Below are 17,008 nucleotides of genomic sequence, written 5' to 3' on the forward strand. Positions count from 1 at the left end.
TACAAAAGTGCAGAAACTTTTTAAAGAACCCTCATATTATTATTATTATTATTATTATTATTATTATTATTAGAGCTGTAACAGGCCTGTATAGCTCAGCAGGAAGCATGGATTACAGTATCATGCCCACCTGCCATGCCACTTCAGACTGGTGGGGGCATGATGGCACAGATGAATAACAGTTTCAGTTCCTTTAATCAGCAGTCTCTGCACCTCATCAAATGTTAATTCACTTCAGCTAGAAAAGTTTGCTATCTAATGGCTGGCTTCTCTGCATACCTGCTCTTTCCTCCTTTGGGGCCATTAAGCTGGGCACGGTCCAGGTTGTCTTTTTTCACTGGCACTCTATCTGCTTTCTTTATCTCTGTCTGGGAAGCTTGGCCAATAATGTGGTATCATTTACTGGCTCTGTGACATCAGAACCACCCTGGAGACACTTCTTTACATGGGCCCTACAAAGAATCCACACTGTTTTCTCTCTACTTCTATATACTTGTATAATTTTGTCGATTTTTGATTTGGTTATTAGTTACCCCCTTATTTTATACAGCTCTTTAGACACAGTTTTCTTCTGCTTTGGTTAAGTATCATGTAATTGGGTTCATTTTTCACATTCTCGTAGGTGCGGGTTTAACCAGTTTTTACGCCGGGTGCCCTTCCTGACACAACCCTCCCTATTTATCCGGGCTTGGGATTGGCACTACAATGCACTGGTTTATGCATCCTAGCGGCTACGTACCTATAGGACAATTCAGTGTCTCCAATTAGCCTGGTTGCATGTTTTTGGACTGTGGGAGGAAACCTGGAGCACCTGGAGGAAACCCATGCGGACCTGCCCCACCTGGGGATCGAACCCAGGACCTTCTTGCTGTAAGGTGACAGTGCTACCCACTTAGCCACCGTGCCGCCCAAGAACACCACACACAGTGAAGATCACAATTTGGGTCTGCTTATTCCTAGTTCACACTACACGATTTTTGCCCTCCTGATTTTCACTCCCCGACAGGTCAACCCTAGATGTGGCAACTCTGCGTTTGCTCTGGGATTGAAACTCGGCTCTTGAGCGCTTGTGTGTGAATTGTTCAACGACTCGATCTGAGCAACTGCGTCACATTTATTTAAAAGTAGCTGATTGTCACGACTTAAGTATTATAATTGTAAGTGCTATGAGTACATACTCTAGCAAACAGGTCGGCAGCTACCTGCTCATTAGCTAATTGGCTATTTCCCACCTAGAGGGTTGTAGTACTTTATTTGTAAGATTCTTGTAAAAAATAAAGTGCTAAAGTGGTCCTAGAATGTCATTATAAGTGTTCTTGTGTTTATATTTAACCTCATTTGCTCCAGACTGATATTTCTTAGCAGTTGTCACCCTGTAGAAGGAGCAGATGAATTTATTCTCATTTTATTCTCTTTTTTTATTTTAAACAGTTTTGACAGAGGAAAATAAACCATGCAGTTGCTGTGTTTAAGTCATAGTTTGGGAAGCTAAGAACAGCAGTTATTCATAAACAAAAAATTAAAAAAAAGTAAAAAAGAAAGTCAAATAATAATGAAGACCTCAGGGTCTCATTTATAGCGTCACGCCAAGAGGGACAGAACGTTTTTCATTAGCAACTTTTTACGCTGAATGTTTCTGTCAGAACAAAAATCATATGATGCTTTTATGTTCATCGACTGGAAAATAAATGTTGCACGAAACAACAGCTTCTAGTTCAGAAAATGTTCTGGTGGAATAAAATTACCCGGTGTGACTCAGCAGACTGAACAGACTGTAGATATGTGTTTTTCCTGTGGATAATAAGCTCCTAAATTGTGATCTATTGCTGGTTTAGGTTGGGCAGTGCTGGTTTTGTGTTCAATACACTACAAAAGTTGGTCTGTATATGTTATATTTTCCTTGTTTTTTTAGATTTGTAAATATATAAAACCTTATAATGTCAAGCAGGATGAACAACTTGCAATATTAGAGACAAAATCTAGTACAGTGGTACCTTGAAACTCGACGTCAATTAGTTCTGGGACTTGCGTTGAGTTTTAAGGTATTTAGGATGTATAGGAAACCTGTTAATGTGTTCTATGGTCCTGTGGAACTGCATATAATTTACAAATATATCATAAAAACTGTGAAAAATCAATATCAAAACATATATAAAACCTGCACTTTACCCTTTACTTCTTTATTGTTTCCTTATGCTTCTTAATCGTGGAGATGGTTGATCTTGGAATACTGTATTCCATTTAGTAAAGGCACATTTACATTCATTATTTCATTTTATTTATTTATTTATTTTTTTTTTTTTACAATATGCATTTTAGACTTAGAAAAGCTGATTCTCACAATTTCTCAGAGCCCCGAGCTATAACACAAGTTTAAAAGTGAAACAGGAGGAAAATACAGCTCAACACAGATACATGTGGAGCTTTCAGAGTGGATTTAATGGTTACATAAAAGGCTGAACTCGTCAAATTTAAGGGAAACGTCGAGTTTAAGGGTACAAATTTCTTCACAAAGTGTGTTGAGTTTCAAAGATTTTGAGTTTAGGGGATGCTACAAATTCTGCTAGCTTTAAAACAAGGGTGAGCAAACTTTTTGGTTCAAGGGCCACGGGCCACACTGAGTCTTAAAATTTTACAGACGGGCCAGGCCTTTTTTGCCAGCGTATTGACTCGACTTTAGCAAAGGTCGGTAGTGTTTGGATTACACTATCTAGTGGAATTGACTGAAATGCAGGGTATTGCAGGGAAAAGGGGAAATTAATTCAGTCTTTACCACAGCCTAACTGGCCATTTGTGGCCCACCACTGCTTCAAAATGTCTAATTTATTAATAACATGCACTGTTACCACCGTTAAGTGTTTTTATAACAGTTAAGTATCCCTGTCTGGGTTACAATGTTAGAATTCACAGTGGATTTTACCCATTATCGAACAGACTGTAAATTGAGCTAGTGAAGATGCTTATTGCTGGGTTATACTGCTGCACTGATTCTTGGGAGCCGAGTTCTGGCATGGCATCAGACTGAAATGTTTGTGAAGTATGGTCAGACAAAATAATGGCAAATGTCTCTTACACCAGACTTTCTGATGGCTATGTCTGAGGGATAAATGGCCAAAGCACTGTGATTAATTGGTGTCCTGTCCAGTATATTCCTGCCTTGTGACCATGGTGTTTCATGGTGGTACGGGTGTGCTGCAACCCTGAGCAGGCTGATGTTAATGAAAAGAACAAAAATAGCCCACACCCTCACCCTCAACTACAGTATCAATGACTAAACTGGAAGATTATTAAATGTAAAAAATATACAATTGTGTTTTACAGCTGCATGTAAGGACCATAAGCACGCTCTGGAGATATCCCAGCATGCCGAGGACATGGGTCTGATTCTTGGAGCCTCTGCTGGAGGACTGGTGGTCTTTGTCCTTGTGCTTGGAGCTATTGTCGTCATAGTCAAGAAAGGGTAAGATGTGTTTGTGTGTGACTGTGTGTACATGTTGAAACATGCCAGTTAGGCAGTCATGGGGAAAAAAAATGCGTGTAAGCTGATTCCCAAAACCAAGAATAACCCATTTTTATCAGCCATGTCACCTGATACCAATTTACATTACATTTTAAATGACGTCACAGCTTTTCAACTGTTTTACATCAGTGTTAAATCAAAGGATAGCACATACAAAGAAGGAAGATAAGCTAATATTATCATATACCAGGAAAATAGGTGTAATGGGGTGAGTTAGACATCACCGCTGGGGGACAGGTGTAAGATGTAATGAACAAACCTAATATGCAGGATGACAATACTGTGGCTAAAAAAAGAATTACAAAAGTAAGGGTTCGGCCACAATTATTAAAACTAATACCAAAAAAACATCTGCAGCCCATAGTGAATACAGAAAAGTGGTTGTCACAATTGGGCCAGCTGCTCAATCCACCAACTTAACTAACTTAAAATTAAATAAATAAATAAATAAATAAAAAATTATTACTACTACTAACACTAACAACACTAATAATAATAATAATAATATTGATAATAATTACCAACACTAATAAAAATAATAATAATTACCAACACTAATAATAATAATAATAATAATAATAATATTGATAATAATAACAACACTAATAATTATAATAAGAAAAAGAATAAGAATAAGAATATAAATAACACTAATAATAATAATAGTAATAATAATAATAATAATAATAATGATGATAATAATAATAATAATAATAATAATAATAATAATACCACTACTACTACTACTACTACTACTACTACTACTAATAATAATAATAATAATAATAAAGTAAAGAAAATAAAGAAATAAAGAAACCCCTTTGGTAGCTTCCTTGTTTTACACAATAACTATTATTTGTACAAATTTTGGTCAACCCATTTATATTTTTATGTCATATTGTGGCTCACAAATATGTCCTAATATATTACAGCTTGGAAATAAAACCAGCATTTTTCACTATTATTATTTTTTTTAAATAAAGTTATCATAATAAAGTTATCATAGGTCATAAATGCCAAGATGCATTTTTTCTGTATGTTGCATGGAGTTTTTTATTAAATATTATTTTAAATTTGAAGAAATCCAGTACAGCGCAAGAGGAATGGCTTGTTTATGACTTACTTTGGTGAACAATCTGTCATCATGTGTGTTTTGTTTGCTGAATCCTCTCAGCAATAGATGCAACAACTTATTGAACAAATTTTAGTGTCTTTTCTTTTTCTTAGTCAAAAATTAATACAAAATTAATAATACCTTATTTAACGCATTCATCTAATTTGTAATAAGAATGTGGGCAGAATGGTGCTGTTGATGTAGAAATGATTTAAGAGGATGTCTCTGCAGGTATTGTGAGGAATAATAAACTGACCAACACTGGATGTCGTTCACACAATGTGCCACTCTGTTATTTTGTCTCATAATGGGGCCAAACCTTTGGAATGTCAAGGGTTTATTCACAGTGATTGGCTCAGTCACCCTTTTTGAGTCAATTCCTACTGATCCATGGAAAGAAAGTGAAAACATGATTCTCTCTAGGTTTAGTTGTGGTTGTCGACCCTGTGCTGTCTTTTATATTTATCCTAAAATGTTGTCTGGGTGTGAAACGTTTTTATTTATATCTGGACTCTATTACCTTCTTGATGACATACAAATATGGGTTATTGTCTGTACTTTGGGAAATGCCAAAATTATGTAGACATTTAAATTTGACCACTGGCTTAAATTTTAATTATATGGAAACCCACCCTTACTTTTGAGTTCAGGTGCATTAGGTACACCCATTGTTTGGTGTAAGGAAATGCCGTACCAGGAATAGCCTCTACAAAGCCATGATTATAACTCGAATTGGAAGAAATTCCAACTGGAAAATCCTTTTTTCCCAAAATGTTAAAAGCTTTATACACTGATCAGCCATAACATTAAAACCACCTCTTTGTTTCTACACTCACTGTCCATTTTATCAGCTCCACTTACGATATAGAAGCACTTTGTAGTTCTACAATTACTAACTGTCGTCCATCTGTTTCTCTGCATGCTTTGTTAGCCCCCTTTCATGCTGTCCTTTAATGGTCAGGACTCTCCCAAGACCACTACATAGTAGGTATTATTTGGGTGTTGGATCATTCTCAGAACTGCAGTGACACTGACATGGTGGTGTGTTAGTGTGTGTTGTGCTGGTATTAGTGGATAAGACACAGCAGCGCTGATGAAGTTTTTAAACACCTCACTGTCACTGCTGGACTGAGAATAGTCCACCAACCAGAAATATATCCAGCCAACAGCACCCCTTGGGCAGCGTCCTGTGACCACTGATGAAGGTCTAGAAGATGACCAACTCAAACAGCAGCAATAGATGAGCGATCGTCTCTGACTTTACATCTGCAAGGTGGACCAACTAGGTAGGAGTGTCTAATAGAGTGGACAGTGAGTGGACACGGTACCACCAGTGTCACTGCAGTGCTGAGAATGATCCACCACCTAAATAATACCTGCTCTGTGGTGGTCCTGTGGGGGCAGGCTAAAAAAGTATGTAGAGAAACAGATGGATTACAGTCAGTAATTGTAGAACTACAAAGTGCTTTTATATGGTAAGTGGAGCTGATAAAATAAACAGTGAGTGTAGAAACAATGAGGTGGTTTTAATGTTATGGCTGATCAGTGTAGTTGCAAGTTGGTGGCTAACTCTACATGAATGTCCAAGATTTCAGAATGGAAATCTTGGAATCTTGACAGATGTTAAATTTAATTAATTATACTGTTTTTAATTTACCTGTTTAGACAGATTTTATTGTTTCTACTAATCCACACCGGTCTTATAATTCATAAAAGGTCATTTTTGGGCCCTATTTACCAACATATTCACCAGTCTTGCTAGAGGTCATCTAATAAATTCAGCTCATCTCACCTCTGTTCTCCTCTTTCTCTTTCATTATTTATTTATCTTGGTCCTCATGCTCAGCAGAAGGGACTTCTATTCCTACCCTTACTACCCGTAAGTGGCTCCACACATCTTTTTCCCATTGTTTTATCATATGGTTCATCTGCATTTTTGTTTAGCTTTATTCATTTGGTGATATGCGTGGATGTTTTTACTTATTATGGCTCCAAGGGTTATGTTTAAAGAAAGCCATACTCAGCTCTCTTAGTTAAAAACACACCATACCCACCAGAGCTGACATTGGTTTGAATCTCCGGTTAGCTCTGCTACCGGCAGGCTGGGCGCCTACACGAACAACGATTGGCTTGTTGTTCAGGGAGGGTGCCAGAGGGGACTCCTCATAACTGATGCAATTATGACCTCTGCTGGCTGATTGATGGTGCCTGCACAGGGACGAGGGAAAACGTCATCAGGGTGTGTCTCTCCGTACACAAAGCTGATCTTATATGAACTCAGGTGCCGGAGAAATGTCGGAGGGGGCGCGTGTTAGTCATGGCTCTCCTCAACCAGGGTGGTAGTCAACATCAGTAGAGATGAAGTGTAATGCAGTCTAGTAATTGGGGATAAATACACTATACCTGCTGTGAAGCATGGTGGTGGTGCAGCGGTAAGAAATATAAGTCCGCTACCGCGGTGCTATCGATCAGTCGGACATGGCTGTGTCTGACTTGCTGTGTCTGAGGGGGGGTGGCCAAGGCCCTTGATAGATTTGCATCCTGTCCAGGGAGTGTTAATGCCTTGCACTCAGGGATTGCAGGGAAACTAGACCCTGTTGTACCCTGAGCAAGATGAAGCAGTGTAAGTTGTAGCCTAGAAGTTAAGTCACTGGTTCAAGCCCCAGCACTGCCAGGTTGCCACTATTGGTCCCTTGAGCAAATCCCTTAACTCTCAGTCGCTTAGACAATGTACTGTCAATGATAATTGTTAAGAGCCAGACTGTCTCATCCAACATCATTGCTCAACCTCATTCTAGAAGGTCTTCCCAAAAGCGTAGAGCTTTTAGAATACGATCACCATCACATGTTCACATACTTTTGGCCATCTAGTTTCTCTCCTTCTCCTTCTTATCATTACATCACTATTTGCTGCTGCTTTGCTATTTTTCCTGCCTTTATTCCAGAAGGAAGAAAGTAAACATGAACAAGGCAGCCATGACCTATCGACCAGAGAAGACCAGAAGGCTGGGCTCGCTGGACTGCAGTACGGCTGATCAGGCTACGCTGCAGCAGGACGAGCGGACCACGCACACCTTCATGGATGCACACGGCTGCAGTGCAAGGAGTGAGTATGCACATCTGCTATAATCTTTAACCCTTTCAGAATCAGAATCAGAAATACGTTATTGATCCCAGAGGGAAATTGCAGAACTGGTGGTCTGCTAATGGTCTGCTCAACCATTTGGACTCATTAGACTCATACTTTGAGTCTAAATACTTGGGTAAAAATGACCTTGGTTGACATAAAATGCACAAATCTACACAGACCTAATATACACTGAAGTGGTACTGGTAAACTGGTACATCTGGGCACCGTAGCAGCTGGTGGTGGCTCCATAATGGTACTGGGTTTGTTTAGTTGGCATTCCATGGGACTCCTGGTACGTAGTTAGGGTTCTTCTGAACAGCTGGTTCGTCTCTTGTATCAGCCCACCCTGTTTCTTCCCAATTTTTCTTCTCAGCTTAGATTGACTTCGTGTGTCAGCTGATTGGTGGATTGAGTAGCTGTTTGGCTAACCGAAATTGTGGGTCCCACCTTGGTCTTTTCCTATTTTTTTAGTTAGGGATCTTCTGAACCTTGGGTCCTCTTTCCCACAGCTGGTCCGTCTCACTCGTATTAGCCCACCTTCTTTTTTCCCATTTTTCCCATTTTTACTCCTCATCTTAGACTGACTTTATGTGTCAGCTGATTGGTGGATTGAGTAGCTGGTTGTCCGACCGTGATCGTGGGTCCCACCTTGGTCTTTTCCTGGTACGTCCACAAACACTATGTGTGTACCTCCTTTCTGGCAAGCTACTCCCGTTCATGTTCTGCATTCATTCTGATGGGTTTGGCCTCTTTCAACGAGACACACTAGAGACACCAAGACGAGTACTCTTCGCGTTTTGGGAATCCTCTTGCAACTCAACTCTATCTGAATCTGACTCACGAGTCAATTCCTCACTATAACATTTTTTACTCCTTAACTAAGACTTTGGGAATAAGCATTTGGGATCTTGGCTCATGTGTCAGCTGATTGGTGGATTGAGTAGCTGGTTGGCTGACCGCAATTGCTGGTCACCAAATTGTGGTTAGAGGAACTGAGTTTGGGGTTTTGCCATTCCCAAGTCAACAGATAACATTATCGAACACATCTGGAACATGTTCTGCAAGAAGTAGGTGTAGGTGTTCAATGCCTACAAAATAGTCTAGGAACTGTATTCCTGCAGTCTTACGCTTTTGTGGGGGACCTACCAAGTATTCCTGGCACTTCTGTGTAAACACTGAGCTGCCTTTGTCATAGGATAGACAAAGATGCCAGGTAAAATCCCACACCTGCAATTTTAAAGGAATGAACTCAGTTGCAGTATAGTTTACCAAGGCAGAACAATACTAACACATGCTAGCAAGTGAACCAACAAACATAGACAGTCAGGAGGTAAAAGGACAAGCCATGAGTCCCAAGTATGCTTTTTAAATCGTCTTTCCAGGTGTAGTGAGCATTTGATTAGAGCCAGACAGAAATGCTAATGCTTGATTTGATAAATGAGATTGGTACAGCGTCCTACTAAACAAGGCTATCTGCCTCATTACGAAAATCTCTCCGTGAGTACGAAGCCACTTCAGAAGTTTCAGGAGAAGAAATTGCTCTAGCTTGCCAGGTGTTCCATCAAACCTACCTAATGTACTGGGTTCAGATCCAAGTAAGCTACTGTGGCTGGAGGAAAGAGAAGGCTAGCGAAAGCAATTTACCGTTCTGCCCTCCATATGGTTACTACGCGGTGCACAGCCCACTCAAAATCATGCTGCCGTCACTCAAACTCCTGACTCTGTGCCAGCAGCTATACCTGTGGCTAAAGGTTGGCTAAATCCATCCATCCACGTCAACGGAGCTGAAAAGTGAAACGGAAAGGTTGAACATTACACGGCTTACAATTTCTGCTTTTCCTCCGACAAGGGTTTGTGATGAAATGCTAGAAACAATGTGGTATACAGTATATACACTATAGGAGAAGAAGAGGACCTGATGAGACTAATTGCAAGAACGAGTTGGGCACAGATGCCAGCAATTATGGTTGGGCTATCATTTGAGCTAAGAAACAAAACGCTACTGTAACGAGCCCGTTCCAATGGCAAACGAACTATGGTTCTCAAAAGCCACAATGCTGATTAGCGCTGACTTACAGCACCTGCAAGGTCAAACCCTGTAGTTGACCGGTGTATGTTCGCTTCCCCCTTGTTTTATTTAGATGAGTACTCTTCGTTTCATAGTGACTCGATTCTCTATATAAATCTGACACACGAGTTGATTCCTCACTAACGACATTTAACATGTTTTTACTCCTCAGCTTAGATTGACTTCATGTGTCAGGTGATGGGTTGATTGAGTAGCTGGTTGGCTGACTGAGATTGCAGGTCCTACCTTGGTCTTTTTCCTTTTTTTTAGTTAGGGTTCTTCTGCACAGCTGGTTCGTCTCTTGTATCAGCCCACCCTGTTTTTTCCCAATTTTACTCCTCAGCTTAAACTGACTTCATGTGTCAGGTGATTGGTGGATTGAGTAGCTGGTTGGATGACCGCGATCGTGGGTTCCACCTAGGGCTTATCCCTTTCTTCCTTTGTAGTCAGATTTGTTTGCACATTGGGTCTTGTTTCCCACAGCTGGTCCGTCTCTCTTGTATCAGCCCACCCTGTTTTTTCCCAATTTTCCTCCTCAGCTCAAACTGACTTCATGTGTCATGTGATTGGTGGATTGAGTAGCTGGTTGGCTGACTGAGACTGCGGGTCCAACCTTGGTCTTTTCCCTTTTTTCTGTTATAGTCAGATTTGTTTGTACCTTGGGTCCTGTTTCCCACAGCTGGTACGTCTCTCTTGTATCAGCACACCCTGTTTTTTTTCCCAATTTTACTCCTCAGCTTAAACTGACTTCATGTGTCAGGTAATGGGTGGATTGAGTAGCTGCTTGGCTGATCATGATCGTGGGTCCCACCTAGGGCGTTTCCCTTTCTTTAGTTATAGTCAGGTTTTTCTGCACCTTGGGTCCTGTTTCCCACAGCTGGTCTTGAACAAGAAAGCATTTATGTTATACACCTGTCATAAATAGGTGTGGATGACACCTGAAGTAATCGCTTCATGTGTATGGATGTGTGCGTTTGACCAGCTGAACAGCGCAGCTCGGTAAACGAGTCGAGCAGCCTACTGGGTGGATCGCCACGACGGCACTGGCGTAGGAAGAGCTCTCCGTACCACACAGGGCAGCTGCATCCAGCCGTAAGAGTAGCTGACCTGCTGCAGCACATCAATCAAATGAAAACATCCGAGTGTTATGGCTTCAAACAAGAGTACGAGGTAAGATCATTTTAATACCTTTTCTTTGAGAATTTATACTGTTTTAGCTTGTCATAAAGCCTAATTGCCAAATACTTAATATAGTGACCTTGTACAATATATTTAAATAAGCAGTTATCAAAAGAGACAACAGAAATAAATAAATGGCTTGAATGATGTTACTTGATCTTTTTATAGCGATGGTGCATTCATTTTATTAAACAAACAAATTAAAGTGATGGTAATTGACAACTTGAAGGGTTGGTAATACATTATGTTAATATAATATAATAATAATAAGTGTAACAGGTCCACCTGCTGTGGAAATCGTGACAAAGATCGGTTACAGCATTATGCCCTTCTGCCTTGCCTTTTATGACATAGTACAGCACATTTAACCAAATATTGCTTTTATTCATTTTGCACTTTTTATATGTTGGTAGTTTTTGCTTTAGCATCCCTGTACTATACATTATACTACAATGCTAGTGGACACTTGACACCAGAAGTTTTCATTATTATAGGTATTTAATGTTGCATAAGATAAGAGTATTATTATCAAAAGAGACAACAGAAATAAACGTACTTGGTCTTTTCATAGTGATGATGCATTTATTTTATTTAATAAATATATTAAATTAGTGTGATGCTAATCGAAAACTTGGGCTCAGTTACAGAATCCATTCTGCCTTGCCAGATATTTCCCATTCTCTGGTTGTCAGCCAACCATGTCTGTGCAGACACCTGACAGCACTGCTAAGATCCCCAGATCTCCACTGCACCACTCCAAACTCCTTAAATCATGTATTTATTGATGATCTGTTATACACAGGGACATGAAAGGGTATCTTCCAAACTGGTGCCATAATATCAAAAGCTTGACATTTATTTTATGTAATTGATTGCATACAGCTGTTAGGAATAGATAGTGTTAACTCAAAGTTAAATTTAATCTTTAAAAGTTTAATAGAATAAAGCCTTTATCTAAAGGAAGATTACATTAAAAGTGACTTTATTTAAAGGAGAAACAGACAGATAAGTAATTACCTCATCAGCATGCTGGCTTCGCTACGACTGTTGATCCGATCGCGCAGATAGGCCGACACATGCAGGAAGGATTTAATGTTCCATAAAGCCATAAAGCTGCCAAGGCCAGAGCAATGTAATGTTTTCATACACGTCTGCTACTGTTACACACACCAGAAGTGTCAGACGATAGCAGAAGAGGTGAAAAATGATTCATTGACAAACCAGAATCACATCAGAATAAAGAAGCCAAATAGAACAACCAGGAGTAGCAGCTGACAGAACAAGACATAGACAAACAGAGAAAAGATGCTGAGAAAATATCAGAAACAAACAGTCAAAAACAATCTGACACCCAAGAACATACAAGCAATACCTAGCATGGAAACAGATTGCTTGACAGATACAAGGATCTTCAAAAAGTTTCCACCTTTTTAAATTTTGGTTGGAAACGGTGAGGGGTGGGGGGTAGTCTGAGAGACTGAGAGAGAACTTATAGTCCGAATTTAGCGCCATCTGATTTCCACCTTTTTGGACGCTCAAACAAGCTTTAAGGGAAAAAAGATTTTCATGTGATGATGATGTGAAAGCAGTGCTGCATCAGTGGCTACGCGCTCAACCAAACACATTTTTGGCATTATATACCATATATACGAGCACATATATGGAAACAGGTGAAAACCATAAGTAATTGGGTGATGTACAAGGTAGTGTGTCTGGATTGGTGTACTAAGGGAAAGCAGAGGACTATCAGTAAGAGTCTGGGTAATGGAGTCCACAGCAGTCTCTAGAGAGTCCAAACAACTGACTGAGGAGTTATCGTCTACAGGGACAGTGCCTTCAGTGGGAAGCATGACAGACACAAACAACTGGTACAAATTAAAGTAGTGTTTCAGATTTCTTTTTGAACTATGTACAAGACAATATTGTCTGTTTTAAGCATTTTTGCTAGATATATTATTAATTTGATAACAGACATAAAACATATATGACTGGAATGATAAGAATCATACATTTTAGAATACAATAATGGACTTGGAGGTTTTTTGATTATTATTATAGTGATGTTACTAAAAATGGATCAAACCCATAAGATACAAATCATAAAAAACGGTAGCTTGCCATCCACTAGTGTAAACACAGATTTAATACACCTGAAAATGGATAAAATTATGAATGAATGCCTTTATTGTCATTGTATATAAAACACAACAAATTTATTTTCTGCAACTTCTTGGAAAACAAGAACATACCTGACACATGCACATACAACAATGGTGAAATACACAACAACAACAAAAGTCCTTAAAATATTAATATCTAAAAGTTTGTAGAAATATATAAATAAAGTGTATAACAAGTGTATCTGTGCTATAGGTTTCACATTTATACAGTAAAGGTATTGCACATGTACAAAATAACAGTATTATTGCACATTTGTAAGAACCTACTGCACTACTCGTATTAACAATGGTGTTGATGCAATGGGGTTATTATTTTATTACTTATTGTTATTTATAAGGGACAGTACTTATTTAAATCAACTTTTGTAGAAATTGTACATCTTGTATAAATGTCAAGACACTTACTAGTTAAAGTCAAGGCTAATCCTGGCCCAAACTGTCAAAGTCACCATTACAGTGTTAGGAATTAGATTACTTATCTGAACCTTCCTCCCTCAGACACAGCCAATTCTATGCACATATTTGCATTCTATACAATCCGACATCTCATTGTACTGTATTTATAAAGTAGCACATTTATTGCAAATAGATAAGCCAATAGTTCAGCATTTGTTTACTCTACAGTATTTGTAAAACAATAAAATAACCTTCTTTGTTGGTAGGTTAAGTTCATCAAACTGCATTAAATTTAATACTGCTTTTTTTTCCTTAGAGCTTTTTTGATGGCTGGGATGTCACTAAAAAGAAAGAAAAGACCAAAGGCAGACATGATACCCTGCTGGCTCGTAAGTATTACACTTTTTGTAGTCACAGTGTAACCCATTGTTAAAGATCTGCTCAACCTTGGTGCTAATTCTACTATATTGTGATTATATTTTATTCACTTTAGACGATCATCATCATGTGAAAATGCACTCTCTCTTGGCTGACCCCAACTCTGATTATGTCAATGCCAACTACATTGATGTGAGTTATTTTTTTGTTCATTTTTTCATTCAGTATATAAGCCATTATTATTTAGCTCTTCCACCTTGGATGTTTTGTTCTTGTTTGCAAAATTAATGAATGAATAAATATAAATACATAGAGAATGCAGGGGTTAAAGGGGAAATAAAGTTAAGTAAAAGATGAGTAACTACTGAGTCAACTCCTCTTTCTTAAGATGATTGTTTTTAAAGGGATTTTATGCTTCAATGATATCCGGTTGGAGTCTGCCATTCCTTCCTCTAGAAATGTTTTTTAATCCTGTACATGCTATTTTTACACCCATACAGAGGCTTTCATCAGGCCTTATTCATTATGATCTATGCAACAATCCTGCAATTTAAAATAATATGAGTCGCTCAGGTGGCGCACCGGTAAAAACATATGCTGGAACCAGAGCTTGGATCTTGAATACATCGTATCGATAGCCAGCTGAGCGGCCACATGAACAACGATTGGCCTGTTGTTCAGATATGGGCGGGACTAAGCCAGATGGGGTCTCTCTCCCATGACTGGTGCAATTACGACCTCTGCTGGCTGATTGATGGCGCCTGCACAGAGATGAGAAAAGAGTGCTCTCAGGGTGTGTCTCTCCGTACACAACGCTGAGCTGCACTGCACTCGTCAAAGTGTAGGTGATGAGATGCATACGGCATGCTGCCCACATGTCGGAGGGGGCGTGGGTTAGCTTCGTTCTTCTCAATCAGAGCAGGGATCGGCATTGGTGGAGAGGAAGCATGACGCAATCGGGCAATTGGACGTGGTAAAAAAAGGGGAGAAAATGCATAAACCAAAAAATATATATAAAAAATTATAATAATAATATAAAAATATATAGATTTCTTAAAATTATATTTAATTCCACAAATCTATATCCACAGTTTGCACTGCAATGTTAGGACAGAAAACAAGTCCAATCAACTTTGATCTGTGGATCATTCTCACCATTTTCCCTGTTCCTGTTGCTGAGAATCAACCCTATAGCATGATGCTGTCATAATCATGACAATAGACACGCCCTCCTGCCATGCCTGTCATTCTTTGTTGAGTTGTTTTTCTTTTTCCAAAGTTTGAATTGTCATTGTTGGTGGATGGAGTAGCTGGCACTAGTGGCAACCCAGCTTCTATATATTTATTCTTCCTCATATCTCTGTGTTTTCTGTGTGATCTTGCAAAGCTGGGGCTTTATTAAGGATTGCTGGGGCTAGTAATGGTTACACCCCTGTAGGGTGATTGCATGATGGTCCTGGGAACACTCAAAACAAATTAGAAATTTGACAAAGCTTTGTATCCTTGCTTTGATCTATGATTAACTACAAATTGGGATCCACAGTCTTTCTTTTCTCCAGAAAATGCAGTGCAAATTGTGGGTCCTTATAGACCTAGGTGTCTTTTCAAACTACAGTATGTTTAACCAATTTATTTTAGGTAGACTTAAATTGAATAAAAAAAAATCAGAACACTTTTTTTATTGATAATTAAAGCAGACATGATGCACCTGACTACAAAAAGTCTGACTATTTTGTGACTATTAAACATTTTTTTTTTTTTTTTTTAATTGTTCTATAGTCTAAATCAAGTGTTTAAATTGTTTAACCATGTAAAGAAACCACTTGTATTTTTATATAATAATAAAACAATATTTAATATATTAAATTTCATACAAAAAAACATAAAAATGACAATAAGAATAATTAAATAATTAATTAATAATAATAATAACAATAATATTAATAATAATAATAGACGGCACAGTGGCTCGGTGGGGAGCACTGTCGCCTCACAGCAAGAAGGTCCACAGGCAGGGCGGTCTGGGTCCTTTCTGTGCAGAGTTTGCATGTTCTCCCCGTGTCTGCATGGGTTTCCTTTGGGAGCTCCGGTTTCCTCCCACAGTCCAAAAACATGCAGTCAGGTTAATTGGAGACACTGAATTGCCCCATAGGTGAATGGGTGTGTGTATGTGTGTGTGTGTGTGTGTGTGTGTCTGCCCTGCGATGGACTGGCACCCATCCATGGTGTTACTGTGTGCCTTGCGCCCATTGAAAAGCTGGGATAGGCTCCAGCACACCCCCGCAACCATAATTGGATAAACAGTTAAGACAGTGAATGAGTGAGTGAGTGAGTGAGTGAGTGAGTAATAAAAATAGATTGGCGCCCTGTCCATGGTGTTTCTTTGTGCCTTGTGCCCATTGATAGTTGGGATAGGCTTCAGCATAACCCCCATCCCCCACAACGCCAATGATTAGGATAAGTGGTTTAAAGTGAGTGAATGATAATAATAATAATAATAACAATAATAATAAGTGTTGGTCATTCTCAGCTACTTTGTTGGTTTTAAAAGGGTTTTAATTGTTGGTTTGGTTTGTTATGGCAAAGAGACCAGCTGGACAAATAAAGTGACCAGCTAAACTTTATCTTAGGTTAGTGGACCAGCCAAAACAGCCTAAGCAAGCTGGAACCAACAAACATCCTCTAGCAAACCATAGTTGTTTGTTTTTCGGGGGGGGGTTACAATGTACAGTAGTTACACTGGGCTCAATTAAAATCAACTCAACATTTCTTAGTTGAAATTGCAGTAAGCTATATTGTGTAGTAATCTGTAGCTCCTTTTCAATCATAGTGTGAATACTGTATCTCCTACAAATGGTCTGAACTTCTCTTCTCCTTCTTACCTTCTTTTCTAATCTATTTAATTAGTTATCTGTTTTCTCTTTCTCTTTCCCTCCCTTTGTTTTCCCCCATCAACCTTTTCTCCTTTTTTTATTTGGGATTTTTAGATTCGGATAAACAGGGAAGTAAGTATTCTTGTATGCTATCACATTTCTAACCCTCT

At 38.9% G+C, this 17,008-nt stretch overlaps 1 protein-coding gene across 1 annotated transcript in view; it reads left to right on the plus strand.

Moving 5' to 3' along the window:
* Positions 1–17,008, plus strand: part of ptprua (protein tyrosine phosphatase receptor type Ua) — a 245,213-nt gene that overhangs the window by 189,212 nt on the left and 38,993 nt on the right. Inside the window, exons 14-18 of the mRNA XM_063010511.1 lie at positions 3,322–3,460; positions 7,580–7,740; positions 10,815–11,002; positions 13,904–13,976; positions 14,081–14,157. Coding sequence (XP_062866581.1) covers positions 3,322–3,460; positions 7,580–7,740; positions 10,815–11,002; positions 13,904–13,976; positions 14,081–14,157 — 638 coding nt within the window. The remainder of the gene's footprint in view (positions 1–3,321; positions 3,461–7,579; positions 7,741–10,814; positions 11,003–13,903; positions 13,977–14,080; positions 14,158–17,008) is intronic.

This window comes from Trichomycterus rosablanca, chromosome 2 (assembly GCF_030014385.1).
Source record: "Trichomycterus rosablanca isolate fTriRos1 chromosome 2, fTriRos1.hap1, whole genome shotgun sequence".
In the NCBI taxonomy this organism is placed as follows: Eukaryota; Metazoa; Chordata; class Actinopteri; order Siluriformes; family Trichomycteridae; genus Trichomycterus; species Trichomycterus rosablanca.